This window comes from Callionymus lyra, chromosome 5 (genome assembly GCF_982586985.1).
Source record: "Callionymus lyra chromosome 5, fCalLyr1.hap1.1, whole genome shotgun sequence".
In the NCBI taxonomy this organism is placed as follows: domain Eukaryota; kingdom Metazoa; phylum Chordata; class Actinopteri; order Syngnathiformes; family Callionymidae; genus Callionymus; species Callionymus lyra.
In genome coordinates, this window is record NC_141822.1 from 2,570,900 (window position 1) to 2,586,942 (window position 16,043).

Here is a 16,043-nt window from a genome sequence, read left to right on the forward strand (position 1 = left end):
TCATTAATACTTCATTAATGCTTCATTAATGCTTCATTAATGCTTCATTAATGCTTCATTAATGCTTCATTAATACTTCATTAATGCTTCATTAATGCTTCATTAATGCTTCATTAATACTTCATTAATACTTCATTAATGCTTCATTAATACTTCATTAATACTTCATTAATGCTTCATTAATGCTTCATTAATACTTCATTAATACTTCATTAATACTTCATTAATACTTCATTAATGCTTCATTAATACTTCATTAATACTTCATTAATACTTCATTAATACTTCATTAATGCTTCATTATTGCTTCATTAATACTTCATTAATACTTCATTAATGCTTCATTAATGCTTCATTAATACTTCATTAATACTTCATTAATGCTTCATTAATGCTTCATTAATACTTCATTAATACTTCATTAATACTTCATGAACACATGAACGTGACTCACCGCGATGCACTGCCTCATGATGCACGACTGCTTCATGCGACCTGGTCCACCGAACTTCTTCATGTCTTTGCAGAAGTGACACTCGCCGCACTCCGTCCTCAGACACGCCTCGCACTTCCTGCACCGCGTCCTCCTCCGTCGGGCGCCGGACGTCCCGCGACTCGCCGACAGTTTGACCGCCGACGCCGGGGTGGCGGCCATCTTGGGTTTGGGTCGGTTCGGAGGCCGCGGCTTTGAAAAGACGAGGAAGAGAAAGAGTGTCATTTGAAGCTTCAACTGCTTTAAATAAAGTTTCTTAAAAACATAAACTTGATTGAGAAGTCATATTTAATTCATCCATTTATATTTATTAATTCATAAAAACACACATAAATATATATATTTATATACTGTATGTATGTTTGTTTAACTGAAGAAAACACGACTAATAGTTCATACTTGTATAATTATAGTGTTTCTTTCTAATGCATACATCAATTATTTATTTGTAATATATTGACTCGATCAATCTATAGAAGTGACTGCAGCCAAAAGTTCCAACATAAAACATTAAAAGATACAAATACAGGACAAATCGGAGTTTATATTTCACCGGCTCTCACCAGGACAGTTGCATTATGGGTAGTACTATTGCCTCAACAGATGAAGGTTCAAAGTAAATCAGTGTCTAATGACACATTTATTAAAATAATCAAAGTTTCAAAGTTAAAAATGTTTAACTCGACCATTGTATAGTTAATATAGTTAATATAGTTAATATAGTTCATATAGTTAATATAGTTCATATAGTTCATATAGTTAATATAGTGATGTCACTGGTTCTTATGTAAAGTTAGTAATGACTCCTCACATGAATCTTCATTCATTGATCATCTGAGCATCGATCAATGATCACCTGTCGGGGGAAACATGAGCTGGAAACAGTCAGTGTTTTAGTTTTTACTGAGAAATAACATATTTAAAACTCAAATGTACATTTGAACGGATCCTGTACTTGACTCTGGTGTTGTGATAGTTTAGTAACAAGTATATATATGTGAGTATTGTTGAGTACTTGACTCTGGTGTTGTGATAGTGTAGTAACAAGTATATGTGTGTAGTATTGTTGAGTACTTGACTCTGCTGTTGTGATAGTGTAGTAACAAGTATATATGTGTAGTATTGTCCAGTACTTGACTCTGGTGTTGTGATAGTGTAGTAACACGTATATGTGTGTAGTATTGTCCAGTACTTGACTCTGGTGTTGTGATAGTTTAGTAACAAGTATATATGTGTAGTATTGTTGAGTACTTGACTCTGGTGTTGTGATAGTCTAGTAACAAGTATATGTGTGTAGTATTGTTGAGTACTTGACTCTGGTGTTGTGATAGTGTAGTAACAAGTATATATGTGTAGTATTGTCCAGTACTTGACTCTGGTGTTGTGATAGTGTAGTAACAAGTATATATGTGTAGTATTGTCCAGTACTTGACTCTGGTGTTGTGATAGTGTAGTAACAAGTATATGTGTGTAGTATTGTTGAGTACTTGACTCTGCTGTTGTGATAGTGTAGTAACAAGTATATATGTGTAGTATTGTCCAGTACTTGACTCTGCTGTTGTGATAGTGTAGTAACAAGTATATATGTGTAGTATTGTCCAGTACTTGACTCTGGTGTTGTGATAGTGTAGTAACAAGTATATGTGTGTAGTATTGTGGAGTACTTGACTCTGCTGTTGTGATAGTGTAGTAACAAGTATATATGTGTAGTATTGTCCAGTACTTGACTCTGGTGTTGTGATAGTGTAGTAACAAGTATATGTGTGTAGTATTGTCCAGTACTTGACTCTGGTGTTGTGATAGTGTAGTAACAAGTATATGTGTGTAGTATTGTTGAGTACTTGACTCTGGTGTTGTGATAGTGTAGTAACAAGTATATGTGTGTAGTATTGTTGAGTACTTGACTCTGGTGTTGTGATAGTCTAGTAACAAGTATATGTGTGTAGTATTGTTGAGTACTTGACTCTGCTGTTGTGATAGTGTAGTAACAAGTATATATGTGTAGTATTGTCCAGTACTTGACTCTGCTGTTGTGATAGTGTAGTAACAAGTATATATGTGTAGTATTGTCCAGTACTTGACTCTGCTGTTGTGATAGTGTAGTAACAAGTATATGTGTGTAGTATTGTCCAGTACTTGACTCTGGTGTTGTGATAGTGTAGTAACAAGTATATGTGTGTAGTATTGTTGAGTACTTGACTCTGCTGTTGTGATAGTGTAGTAACAAGTATATGTGTGTAGTATTGTCCAGTACTTGACTCTGGTGTTGTGATAGTTTAGTAACAAGTATATATGTGTAGTATTGTGGAGTACTTGACTCTGGTGTTGTGATAGTGTAGTAACAAGTATATGTGTGTAGTATTGTTGAGTACTTGACTCTGCTGTTGTGATAGTGTAGTAACAAGTATATATGTGTAGTATTGTCCAGTACTTGACTCTGGTGTTGTGATAGTGTAGTAACAAGTATATATGTGTAGTAGTGTCCAGTACTTGACTCTGGTGTTGTGATAGTGTAGTAACAAGTATATGTGTGTAGTATTGTTGAGTACTTGACTCTGCTGTTGTGATAGTGTAGTAACAAGTATATATGTGTAGTATTGTCCAGTACTTGACTCTGGTGTTGTGATAGTGTAGTAACAAGTATATGTGTGTAGTATTGTCCAGTACTTGACTCTGGTGTTGTGATAGTTTAGTAACAAGTATATATGTGTAGTATTGTTGAGTACTTGACTCTGGTGTTGTGATAGTCTAGTAACAAGTATATGTGTGTAGTATTGTTGAGTACTTGACTCTGGTGTTGTGATAGTGTAGTAACAAGTATATGTGTGTAGTATTGTCCAGTACTTGACTCTGGTGTTGTGATAGTGTAGTAACAAGTATATGTGTGTAGTATTGTTGAGTACTTGACTCTGGTGTTGTGATAGTGTAGTAACAAGTATATATGTGTAGTATTGTCCAGTACTTGACTCTGCTGTTGTGATAGTGTAGTAACAAGTATATGTGTGTAGTATTGTCCAGTACTTGACTCTGGTGTTGTGATAGTGTAGTAACAAGTATATGTGTGTAGTATTGTTGAGTACTTGACTCTGCTGTTGTGATAGTGTAGTAACAAGTATATGTGTGTAGTATTGTTCAGTACTTGACTCTGGTGTTGTGATAGTTTAGTAACAAGTATATATGTGTAGTATTTGGAGTACTTGACTCTGGTGTTGTGATAGTGTAGTAACAAGTATATATGTGTAGTATTGTGGAGTACTTGACTCTGGTGTTGTGATAGTTTAGTAACAAGTATATATGTGTAGTATTGTGGAGTACTTGACTCTGGTGTTGTGATAGTGTAGTAACAAGTATATATGTGTAGTATTGTGGAGTACTTGACTCTGGTGTTGTGATAGTGTAGTAACAAGTAAATATGTGTAGTATTGTGGAGTACTTGACTCTGGTGTTGTGATAGTGTAGTAACAAGTATATATGTGTAGTATTGTGGAGTACTTGACTCTGGTGTTGTGATAGTGTAGTAACAAGTATATATGTGTAGTATTGTGGAGTACTTGACTCTGGTGTTGTGATAGTGTAGTAACAAGTATATATGTGTAGTATTGTGGATTACTTGACTCTGCTGTTGTGATAGTGTAGTAACAAGGATATATGTGTAGTATTGTGGAGTAGTTGACTCTGGTGTTGTGATAGTGTAGTAACAAGTATATATGTGTAGTATTGTGGAGTACTTGACTCTGGTGTTATGATAGTGTAGTAACAAGTATATATGTGTACTATTGTCCAGTACTTGACTCTGGTGTTGTGATAGTGTAGTAACAAGTATATATGTGTAGTATTGTGGAGTACTTGACTCTGGTGTTGTGATAGTGTAGTAACAAGTATATATCTGTAGTATTGTCCAGTACTTGACTCTGGTGTTATGATAGTGTAGTAACAAGTATATATGTGGAGTATTGTCCAGTACTTGACTCTGGTGTTGTGATAGTGTAGTAACAAGTATATATGTGTAGAATTGTCGAGTACTTGACTCTGGTGTTGTGATAGTGTAGTAACAAGTATATGTGTGTAGTATTGTCCAGTACTTGACTCTGGTGTTGTGATAGTGTAGTAACAAGTATATATGTGTAGTATTGTGGAGTACTTGACTCTGGTGTTGTGATAGTGTAGTAACAAGTATATATGTGTAGTATTGTGGAGTACTTGACTCTGGTGTTGTGATAGTGTAGTAACAAGTATATATGTGTAGTATTGTCCAGTACTTGACTCTGGTGTTATGATAGTATAGTAACAAGTATATATATGTAGTATTGTGGAGTACTTGACTCTGGTGTTGTGATAGTGATGTAACAAGTATATATGTGTAGTATTATGGAGTACTTGACTCTGGTGTTGTGATAGTGTAGTAACAAGTATATATGTGTAGTATTGTGGAGTACTTGACTCTGGTGTTGTGATAGTGTAGTAACAAGTATATATGTGTAGTATTGTGGAGTACTTGACTCTGGTGTTGTGATAGTGTAGTAACAAGTATATGTGTGTAGTATTGTGGAGTACTTGACTCTGGTGTTGTGATAGTGTAGTAACAAGTATATATGTGTAGTATTGTCCAGTACTTGACTCTGGTGTTGTGATAGTGTAGTAACAAGTATATATGTGTAGTATTGTGGAGTACTTGACTCTGGTGTTGTGATAGTGTAGTAACAAGGATATATGTGTAGTATTGTGGAGTACTTGACTCTGGTGTTGTGATAGTGTAGTAACAAGTATATATGTGTAGTATTGTGGAGTACTTGACTCTGGTGTTATGATAGTGTAGTAACAAGTATATATCTGTAGTATTGTCCAGTACTTGACTCTGGTGTTATGATAGTGTAGTAACAAGTATATATGTGGAGTATTGTCCAGTACTTGACTCTGGTGTTGTGATAGTGTAGTAACAAGTATATATGTGTAGAATTGTCGAGTACTTGACTCTGGTGTTGTGATAGTGTAGTAACAAGTATATATGTGTACTATTGTCCAGTACTTGACTCTGGTGTTGTGATAGTGTAGTAACAAGTATATATGTGTAGTATTGTCCAGTACTTGACTCTGGTGTTGTGATAGTGTAGTAACAAGTATGTATGTGTAGTATTGTCCAGTACTTGACTCTGGTGTTGTGATAGTGTAGTAACAAGTATATATGTGTAGAATTGTCGAGTAATTGACTCTGGTGTTGTGATAGTGTAGTAACAAGTATATATGTGTAGTATTGTCCAGTACTTGACTCTGGTGTTGTGATAGTGTAGTAACAAGTATATATGTGTAGTATTGTCCAGTACTTGACTCTGGTGTTGTGATAGTGTAGTAACAAGTATGTATGTTTAGTATTGTCCAGTACTTGACTCTGGTGTTGTGATAGTGTAGTAACAAGTATATATGTGTAGAATTGTCGAGTAATTGACTCTGGTGTTGTGATAGTGTAGTAACAAGTATATATGTGTAGTATTGTCCAGTACTTGACTCTGGTGTTGTAGTATTTACAGACCACATGACTCTTGATGAAGTCGTAACTACTTTCATTTGTTTTCAAACCAAAATATGTCCAAACATCAGCTTTAAAAGCTGCTGGACTCACTGTATCCTCTCGTCCTCAGTCATCATTCTTCCTTTAGCTGCGGAGGACGTAATGAAGGCTGCCATCTAGAGGCCGGAAGTTTGATTGCAACACAAAAATAAAAAATAAACATGTGAACATTTGAACGTTACTGGTTAATAATAATAATACTTTATTTTATACACATTATGATGAAATATAAAATATAAGAAATTATAAAATATTAAATTTATAAAAATACATTAATATATTTTGGTGCTGTTAAAATACTGATATGGTTTCGTAAAAATAACACTATTTAAGTTTATGAATAATTTCTTCTAACTTCATGTAGTCTTTAGTAAAACTCAGTTCCAGTCACAACCATATGTTCTCACTGCTCTTGTCGTCATGACAACAAACTCACACTCGTTCACAACCGTCTCCATCATGACAAACACACACACGTGAAGGAATTCTACCGCTTTCAGTTTTACTTCCATGTTCCTACACTCATGCCTTCACACTCACACAAGTGTGTAGTTCATGATCATCATGATCACAACAGGACTGTGGTCGAGCGAGGAGAGAGAGACGAGCAGTGTGGCATAGCAACAGTTCCATCACTGGAGGACACACACACTTGTGTAACCAATAAGAAGTGTAGCCACAGAACAAGAACACACACACTTGTGTAACCAATAAGAAGTGTAGCCACAGAACAAGAACACACACACTTGTGTAACCAATAAGAAGTGTAACCACAGAACAAGAACACACACACTTGTGTAACCAATAAGAAGTGTAGCCACAGAACAAGAACACACACACTTGTGTAACCAATAAGAAGTGTAGCCACAGAACAAGAACACACACACTTGTGTAACCAATAAGAAGTGTAGCCACAGAACAATAACACACACACACTTGTGTAACCAATAAGAAGTGTAACCACAGAACAATAACACACACTTGTGTAACCAATAAGAAGTGTAGCCACAGAACAATAACACACACACTTGTGTAACCAATAAGAAGTGTAACCACAGAACAAGAACACACACACTTGTGTAACCAATAAGAAGTGTAACCACAGAACAATAACACACACACTTGTGTAACCAATAAGAAGTGTAACCACAGAACAAGAACACACACACTTGTGTAACCAATAAGAAGTGTAACCACAGAACAATAACACACACACTTGTGTAACCAATAAGAAGTGTAACCACAGAACAAGAACACACACACTTGTGTAACCAATAAGAAGTGTAGCCACAGAACAATAACACACACACTTGTGTAACCAATAAGAAGTGTAACCACAGAACAATAACACACACACACTTGTGTAACCAATAAGAAGTGTAGCCACAGAACAAGAACACACACACTTGTGTAACCAATAAGAAGTGTAGCCACAGAACAAGAACACACACACTTGTGTAACCAATAAGAAGTGTAACCACAGAACAAGAACACACACACTTGTGTAACCAATAAGAAGTGTAACCACAGAACAAGAACACACACACTTGTGTAGTAACCAATAAGAAGTGTAGCCACAGAACAAGAACATACACACTAGTGTAACCAATAAGAAGTGTAGCCACAGAACAAGAACACACACACTTGTGTAACCAATAAGAAGTGTAACCACAGAACAAGAACACACACACTTGTGTAACCAATAAGTGTAGCCACAGAACAAGAACATACACACTTGTGTAACCAATAAGAAGTGTAGCCACAGAACAAGAACACACACACTTGTGTAACCAATAAGAAGTGTAGCCACAGAACAATAACACACACACTTGTGTAACCAATAAGAAGTGTAACCACAGAACAATAACACACACACTTGTGTAACCAATAAGAAGTGTAGCCATAGAACAATAACACACACACTTGTGTAACCAATAAGAAGTGTAACCACAGAACAAGAACACACACACTTGTGTAACCAATAAGAAGTGTAACCACAGAACAATAACACACACACTTGTGTAACCAATAAGAAGTGTAACCACAGAACAAGAACACACACACTTGTGTAACCAATAAGAAGTGTAACCACAGAACAAGAACACACACGCTTGTGTAACCAATAAGAAGTGTAACCACAGAACAAGAACACACACGCTTGTGTAACCAATAAGAAGTGTAACCACAGAATAAGAACACACACACTTGTGTAACCAATAAGAAGTGTAACCACAGAACAAGAACACACACACTTGTGTAACCAATAAGAAGTGTAGCCACAGAACAAGAACACACACACTTGGGTAACCAATAAGAAGTGTAGCCACAGAACAAGAACACACACACTTGTGTAACCAATAAGAAGTGTAACCACAGAACAAGAACACACACACTTGTGTAACCAATAAGAAGTGTAACCACAGAACAAGAACACACACACTTGTGTAACCAATAAGAAGTGTAACCACAGAACAAGAACACACACACTTGTGTAACCAATAAGAAGTGTAACCACAGAACAAGAACACACACACTTGTGTAACCAATAAGAAGTGTAACCACAGAACAATAACACACACACTTGTGTAACCAATAAGAAGTGTAGCCACAGAACAATAACACACACACTTGTGTAACCAATAAGAAGTGTAGCCACAGAACAATAACACACACACTTGTGTAACCAATAAGAAGTGTAGCCACAGAACAATAACACACACACTTGTGTAACCAATAAGAAGTGTAGCCACAGAACAATAACACACACACTTGTGTAACCAATAAGAAGTGTAACCACAGAACAATAACACACACACTTGTGTAACCAATAAGAAGTGTAGCCACAGAACAAGAACACACACACTTGTGTAACCAATAAGAAGTGTAGCCACAGAACAATAACACACACACTTGTGTAACCAATAAGAAGTGTAGCCACAGAAACAGCTCTCAGATCTGTGGACTCCAGACAGGATTAGAGTCATAGTTGGGGATCAGGGTTCATTAATCTGTTCACAGGATTAAGTCTCTTCACGTCTGATCCACACTAACATGTTCACGTCAAACTAACTTCACCGATCAGTCAGATTAACAATGATTGACAACATGAAGTTACTGAGGAAGAATCTCAGTTACGATGAAGTGTCTGTGTATTTATATTAGATTAATTATATTATATCATATCATATCATATCATATTATATTATATTATATTTATATTGATATTATATTGATATTATATTTATATTATATTTATATTGTATTTATATTATATTTATAATAATTTATACTATATTTGTATTATATTTATATTATATTTATACTATATTTATACTATATTCATATTACATTTTTATTATGTTGATATTATGTTGATATTATATTGATATTATATTTGTATTACATTTATATTATATTAATATTATATTTATATTATATTTGTATTATATTTATATTATATTTACAGTATATTATATTAATATTATATTTATATTATATTTATATTATATTTGTATTCTATTTGTATTATATTTATATTATATTTTTATTATATTTGTTTTATATTTATATTATATTTGTATTATATTTATATTATGCATTTTACAGCAAACATGGTGTATTTCAAGTCTAATAGAAGGTCAAATAAAAGGTTTAAAAATATAGTAGTTAATGAAACATGATATGACGTCTTTGTAAATAACTTAACTTTAACTTTATTTTTGTTTGTAAATAACTTAACTTTAACTTTGTTTTTGTTTGTAAATAACATAACTTTAACTTTGATTTGTTTGTAAATAATTTAACTTTAATTTTGTTCTTGTTTGTAAATAACTTAACTTTAACTTTGTTTTTGTTTGTAAATAACATAACTTTAACTTTGATTTGTTTGTAAATAATTTAACTTTAATTTTGTTCTTGTTTGTAAATAACTTAACTTTAACTTTATTTTTGTTTGTAAATAACTTAACTTTAACTTTGTTTTTGTTTGTAAATAACTTAACTTTGTTTTTGTTTGTAAATAACTTAACTTTAACTTTGTTTTTGTTTGTAAATAACTTAACTTTAACTTTGATTTGTTTGTAAATAATTTAACTTTAATTTTGTTCTTGTTTGTAAATAACTTAACTTTAACTTTATTTTTCTTTGTAAATAACTTAACTTTAACTTTGTTTTTGTTTGTAAATAACATAACTTTAACTTTGTTTTTGTTTGTAAATAACTTAACTTTAACTTTGTTTTTGTTTGTAAATAACTTAACTTTGTTTTTGTTTGTAAATAACTTAACTTTAACTTTGTTTTTGTTTGTAAATAACTTAACTTTAACTTTGAATTGTTTGTAAATAATTTAACTTTAATTTTGTTCTTGTTTGTAAATAACTTAACTTTAACTTTGTTTTTGTTTGTAAATAACATAACTTTAAGTAAGTAAGTAAGTAATATTTATTTATATAGCACTTTTCCAGACCAGGGTCACAAAGAACTTAAACAATCAAAACAATATTCAATAAAGTATATATTTTAAAGGTCAAGATAATACTGAGAACAACACAGGAGTTCCAGAAAATCAAGGAAAAGCCTGAACAAATAAAAACGTCTTAAGATGTTTCTTGAAGGAGTCAGTAGATCATCAAACACAGATGTTTCTTGAAGGAGTCAGTAGATCATCAAACACAGATGTTTCTTGAAGGAGTCAGTAGATCATCAAACACAGATGTTTCTTGAAGGAGTCAGTAGATCATCAAACACAGATGTTTCTTGAAGGAGTCAGTAGATCATCAAACACAGATGTTTCTTGAAGGAGTCAGTAGATCATCAAACACAGATGTTTCTTGAAGGAGTCAGTAGATCATCAAACACAGATGTTTCTTGAAGGAGTCAGTAGATCATCAAACACAGATGTTTCTTGAAGGAGTCAGTAGATCATCAAACACAGATGTTTCTTGAAGGAGTCAGTAGATCATCAAACACAGATGTTTCTTGAAGGAGTCAGTAGATCATCAAACACAGATGTTTCTTGAAGGAGTCAGTAGATCATCAAACACAGATGTTTCTTGAAGGAGTCAGTAGATCATCAAACACAGATGTTTCTTGAAGGAGTCAGTAGATCATCAAACACAGATGTTTCTTGAAGGAGTCAGTAGATCATCAAACACAGATGTTTCTTGAAGGAGTCAGTAGATCATCAAACACACATGTTTCTTGAAGGAGTCAGTAGATCATCAAACACAGATGTTTCTTGAAGGAGTCAGTAGATCATCAAACACAGATGTTTCTTGAAGGAGTCAGTAGATCATCAAACACAGATGTTTCTTGAAGGAGTCAGTAGATCATCAAACACAGATGTTTCTTGAAGGAGTCAGTAGATCATCAAACACAGATGTTTCTTGAAGGAGTCAGTAGATCATCAAACACAGATGTTTCTTGAAGGAGTCAGTAGATCATCAAACACAGATGTTTCTTGAAGGAGTCAGTAGATCATCAAACACAGATGTTTCTTGAAGGAGTCAGTAGATCATCAAACACAGATGTTTCTTGAAGGAGTCAGTAGATCATCAAACACAGATGTTTCTTGAAGGAGTCAGTAGATCATCAAACACACATGTTTCTTGAAGGAGTCAGTAGATCATCAAACACAGATGTTTCTTGAAGGAGTCAGTAGATCATCAAACACAGATGTTTCTTGAAGGAGTCAGTAGATCATCAAACACACATGTTTCTTGAAGGAGTCAGTAGATCATCAAACACAGATGTTTCTTGAAGGAGTCAGTAGATCATCAAACACAGATGTTTCTTGAAGGAGTCAGTAGATCATCAAACGCAGATGTTTCTTGAAGGAGTCAGTAGATCATCAAACTCAGATGTTTCTTAATGGAGTCAGTAGATCATCAAACACAGATGTTTCTTGAAGGAGTCAGTAGATCATCAAACACAGATGTTTCTTAAAGGAGTCAGTAGATCCATCAAGAGCAAAGAGAGAGAAGATCGTTCCAAAGCTTAGGAGCAACAGCCTGAAAAGATTTCTCTCCTCTGGTCCTGAACCGTGTGCGAGGAACCATAAGTAGATTCTGATCCACAGACCTCAGAGCCCGAGCTGGGGTGTAAGGCTGGATCAGATCACTGATGGAAGGTCTGACCATGAATAGATCTGAAAGTAAGAACCAGAATTTTAAAGTTGATCCTGAAAGAAACTGGCAGCCAGTGAAGAAGAGAAATGTGAGTTCTTCTACTAGAGCGGGTCAGAATTCTGGCTGCAGAGTTTTGTATCAACTGCAGGCGAGACGATCCTTCTTGTTAAGACATGAAAACAAACTGTTACAATAGTCCAGACGAGAAGAAACAAACGCATGGATTATAAGATCCAGATCATGTTCCGACAACATTTTCCTAAGTTTAGAGATTTTTCTCAGTTGAAGGAAACAGTTTCTGGTCAGTTTTCTACAGTGTTGAACAAGAGACATGTCTTTATCAAATACAACACCCAGGTTTCTCAGGTTCAGTTTGACAGACTGACCTAAGTCACTCAAGTACTGACTCAACCCTGGAATCTTATCATCAGGAGCAATCACCAGAGTTTCAGTTTTGTCCACATTTAGCTTCAAAGTGTTTTCACTCATTGTTTGATTTCTAGCAACACTTGACTAAGTTCAGCCTCTGATCAGCTCATCAACAGCTGGATGTCATCAGCAACAAATAAGAAACATCAGGAAATCTCTGAATGATTTTACCGAGGGGAATCAAGTACAGCAAAAACAATAAAGGACCCAGAACAGAACCTTGAGGGACTCCACACAACAGATCTGCTGATTCAGACCTCATTTGATTGACAGATACACTAAAACTGCGCCCAGAAAGGTAAGATGAGAACCATTCTAACACAGACCCAGACAGTCTTCATCCCTCAGTCTTCTCAGCAGGATCTGGTGATCAACTGTGAACTCCAAGAGAACCAGAACAGTGAATTGACCCGAGTCAGCCGACATCATGATGTCACTGGACACTTTCAGTAAGAACTGTCTCCGTAGAGTGATGTTTAGGGAAGCCAGACTGAAACTTCTCATGGATGTCGCTCTGATCCAGGAACAGCTGCTCAGACACCACCTTCTCCAAGATCTTGGACAAGAAAGGGAGCTTAGAAATAGGCCTGAAATGACTGAGGTCAGTTGGGTCTAAGCCTGGTTTTTTGAGCAGAGGCTCCACAATGGCATGTTTAAATGCATTGGGAAAAACACCTGTGGAAAGCGAGAGGTTCACCATATTGGTAACCCAGGGGCCAATTACATCAAATACTTTGATAAAAAGCCTACAAGGAAGGACGTCATCTGAGCAAGAGGAGGGTTTCATCTTGTTCACTAGTGATGAAATATCACCCAAAGATACAGCAGTGAAGGAGGACCAAGAGGAGGAGAGGGGCTCAGAGACAACTTGAGAAAAACTTGGTTTTTGTTTGTAAATAACATAAATTTAACTTTGATTTGTTTGTAAATAACATAACTTTAACTTTGATTTGTTTGTAAATAACTTAACTTTAACTTTGTTTTTGTTTGTAAATAACATAACTTTAACTTTGATTTGTTTGTAAATAACATAACTTTAACTTTGATTTGTTTGTAAATAACATAACTTTAACTTTGTTTGTAAATAACATAACTTTAACTTTGATTTGTTTGTAAATAACATAACTTTAACTTTGATTTGTTTGTAAATAACATAACTTTAACTTTGATTTGTTTGTAAATAACATAACTTTAACTTTGTTTTTGTTTGTAAATAACATAACTTTGATCTTAGGTTGACACATTAGTTAGTTCACTAGATCATTAGTTCATTCGTTATTTAGTTCACTTTGAATAACGTTGGTAAGTTGTTGAAGATCCTGAAATGACGACGTGATGAACCTGCATCTCAGAAACATTCACCTCCTGCTCCATCAGGACTCCTTACATTCACCTCCTGCTCCATCAGGTCTCCACACATTCACCTCCTGCTCCATCAGGACTCCTCACATTCACCTCCTGCTCCATTAGGTCTCCACACATTCACCTCCTGCTCCATCAGGACTCCACACATTCACCTCCTGCTCCATCAGGACTCCACACATTCACCTCCTGCTCCATCAGGTCTCCACACATTCACCTCCTGCTCCATCAGGTCTCCACACATTCACCTCCTGCTCCATTAGCTCTCCACACATTCACCTCCTGCTCCATCAGGACTCCTCACATTCACCTCCTGCTCCATCAGGACTCCTCACATTCACCTCCTGCTCCATTAGGTCTCCACACATTCACCTCCTGCTCCATTAGGTCTCCAAACATTCACCTCCTGCTCCATCAGGACTCCACACATTCACCTCCTGCTCCATCAGGACTCCACACATTCACCTCCTGCTCCATCAGGACTCCACACATTCACCTCCTGCTCCATCAGGTCTCCACACATTCACCTCCTGCTCCATCAGGACTCCTCACATTCACCTCCTGCTCCATTAGGTCTCCTCACATTCACCTCCTGCTCCATTAGGTCTCCTCACATTCACCTCCTGCTCCATCAGGACTCCTCACATTCACCTCCTGCTCCATCAGGACTCCACACATTCACCTCCTGCTCCATCAGGACTCCTCACATTCACCTCCTGCTCCATCAGGTCTCCACACATTCACCTCCTGCTCCATCAGGTCTCCTCACATTCACCTCCTGCTCCATCAGGTCTCCACACATTCACCTCCTGCTCCATCAGGTCTCCACACATTCACCTCCTGCTCCATCAGGTCTCCTCACATTCACCTCCCGCTCCATCAGGTCTCCACACATTCACCTCCTGCTCCATCAGGACTCCACACATTCACCTCCTGCTCCATCAGGACTCCACACATTCACCTCCTGCTCCATCAGGACTCCACACATTCACCTCCTGCTCCATCAGGTCTCCACACATTCACCTCCTGCTCCATCAGGTCTCCACACATTCACCTCCCGCTCCATCAGGTCTCCACACATTCACCTCCTGCTCCATCAGGTCTCCTCACATTCACCTCCCGCTCCATCAGGTCTCCTCACATTCACCTCCCGCTCCATCAGGTCTCCACACATTCACCTCCTGCTCCATCAGGACTCCACACATTCACCTCCCGCTCCATCAGGTCTCCACACATTCACCTCCTGCTCCATCAGGACTCCACACATTCACCTCCCGCTCCATCAGGACTCCACACATTCACCTCCTGCTCCATCAGGACTCCACACATTCACCTCCCGCTCCATCAGGTCTCCACACATTCACCTCCTGCTCCATCAGGACTCCTCACATTCCTCTGCTGCTCCTCCATCCTTGAGGAGGTGCGACCTGAAGAACAAGCTCCTCCTCAGAGGTTCAACGCTCCAGTTCTAACCTGCTCCGCGTCAGAGTCGTAGTCCTCATCGTCGGCGCTCAGCGACATGGCCATGACGGGTTTTCACGTACGGTTCAGGGATAAACTGACATGGCTGCAGCTCCTCCTTCTCCTCCTGCTGTCTGGTCTCCCCCCCCCCCCCAACAATACCACCAGCAGATGCAAGACACACATCATTAACATGGATTTCCTCCCAAAAAAAGAGGAGGATCAGAGTCGCTGGAGGCCAATGGAGGGCGAGAGAGGACCGGGATGAAGGAGGAGGGGGCGTGGAGGGGTGGTCATGTTGCACCAATGAGGAGAGAGAGAGAGAGAGAGAGAGAGAGAGAGAGAGAGGGAGAGAGAGGGGGGGAGAGAGAGAGAGAGAGAGAGAGAAGCTGCTGCACCAATAGAGCCAGATGGACTCATTACAAAAGACAAACACAAAGAGGCTGCAGCTGCTTTATGGACACGACTGGAGGAGGAGAGAGAGAGGGGAGGAGAGAGGAGGAGAGAGAGAGGGGAGGAGAGAGGAGGAGAGATAGAGGTGAGAGGACAAGAGAAAAAGATAGAGGTGAGAGGAGGAGGAGAGAGAGAAATAGAGGTTAGAGGATGA

General features: G+C 37.1%; 1 protein-coding gene across 1 annotated transcript in view; it reads right to left on the bottom strand.

Moving 5' to 3' along the window:
* kdm2bb (lysine (K)-specific demethylase 2Bb) overlaps nt 1-16,043 on the bottom strand; it is a 48,523-nt gene that overhangs the window by 18,332 nt on the left and 14,148 nt on the right. Inside the window, exon 13 of the mRNA XM_087790463.1 lies at nt 455-685. Coding sequence (XP_087646589.1) covers nt 455-685 — 231 coding nt within the window. The remainder of the gene's footprint in view (nt 1-454; nt 686-16,043) is intronic.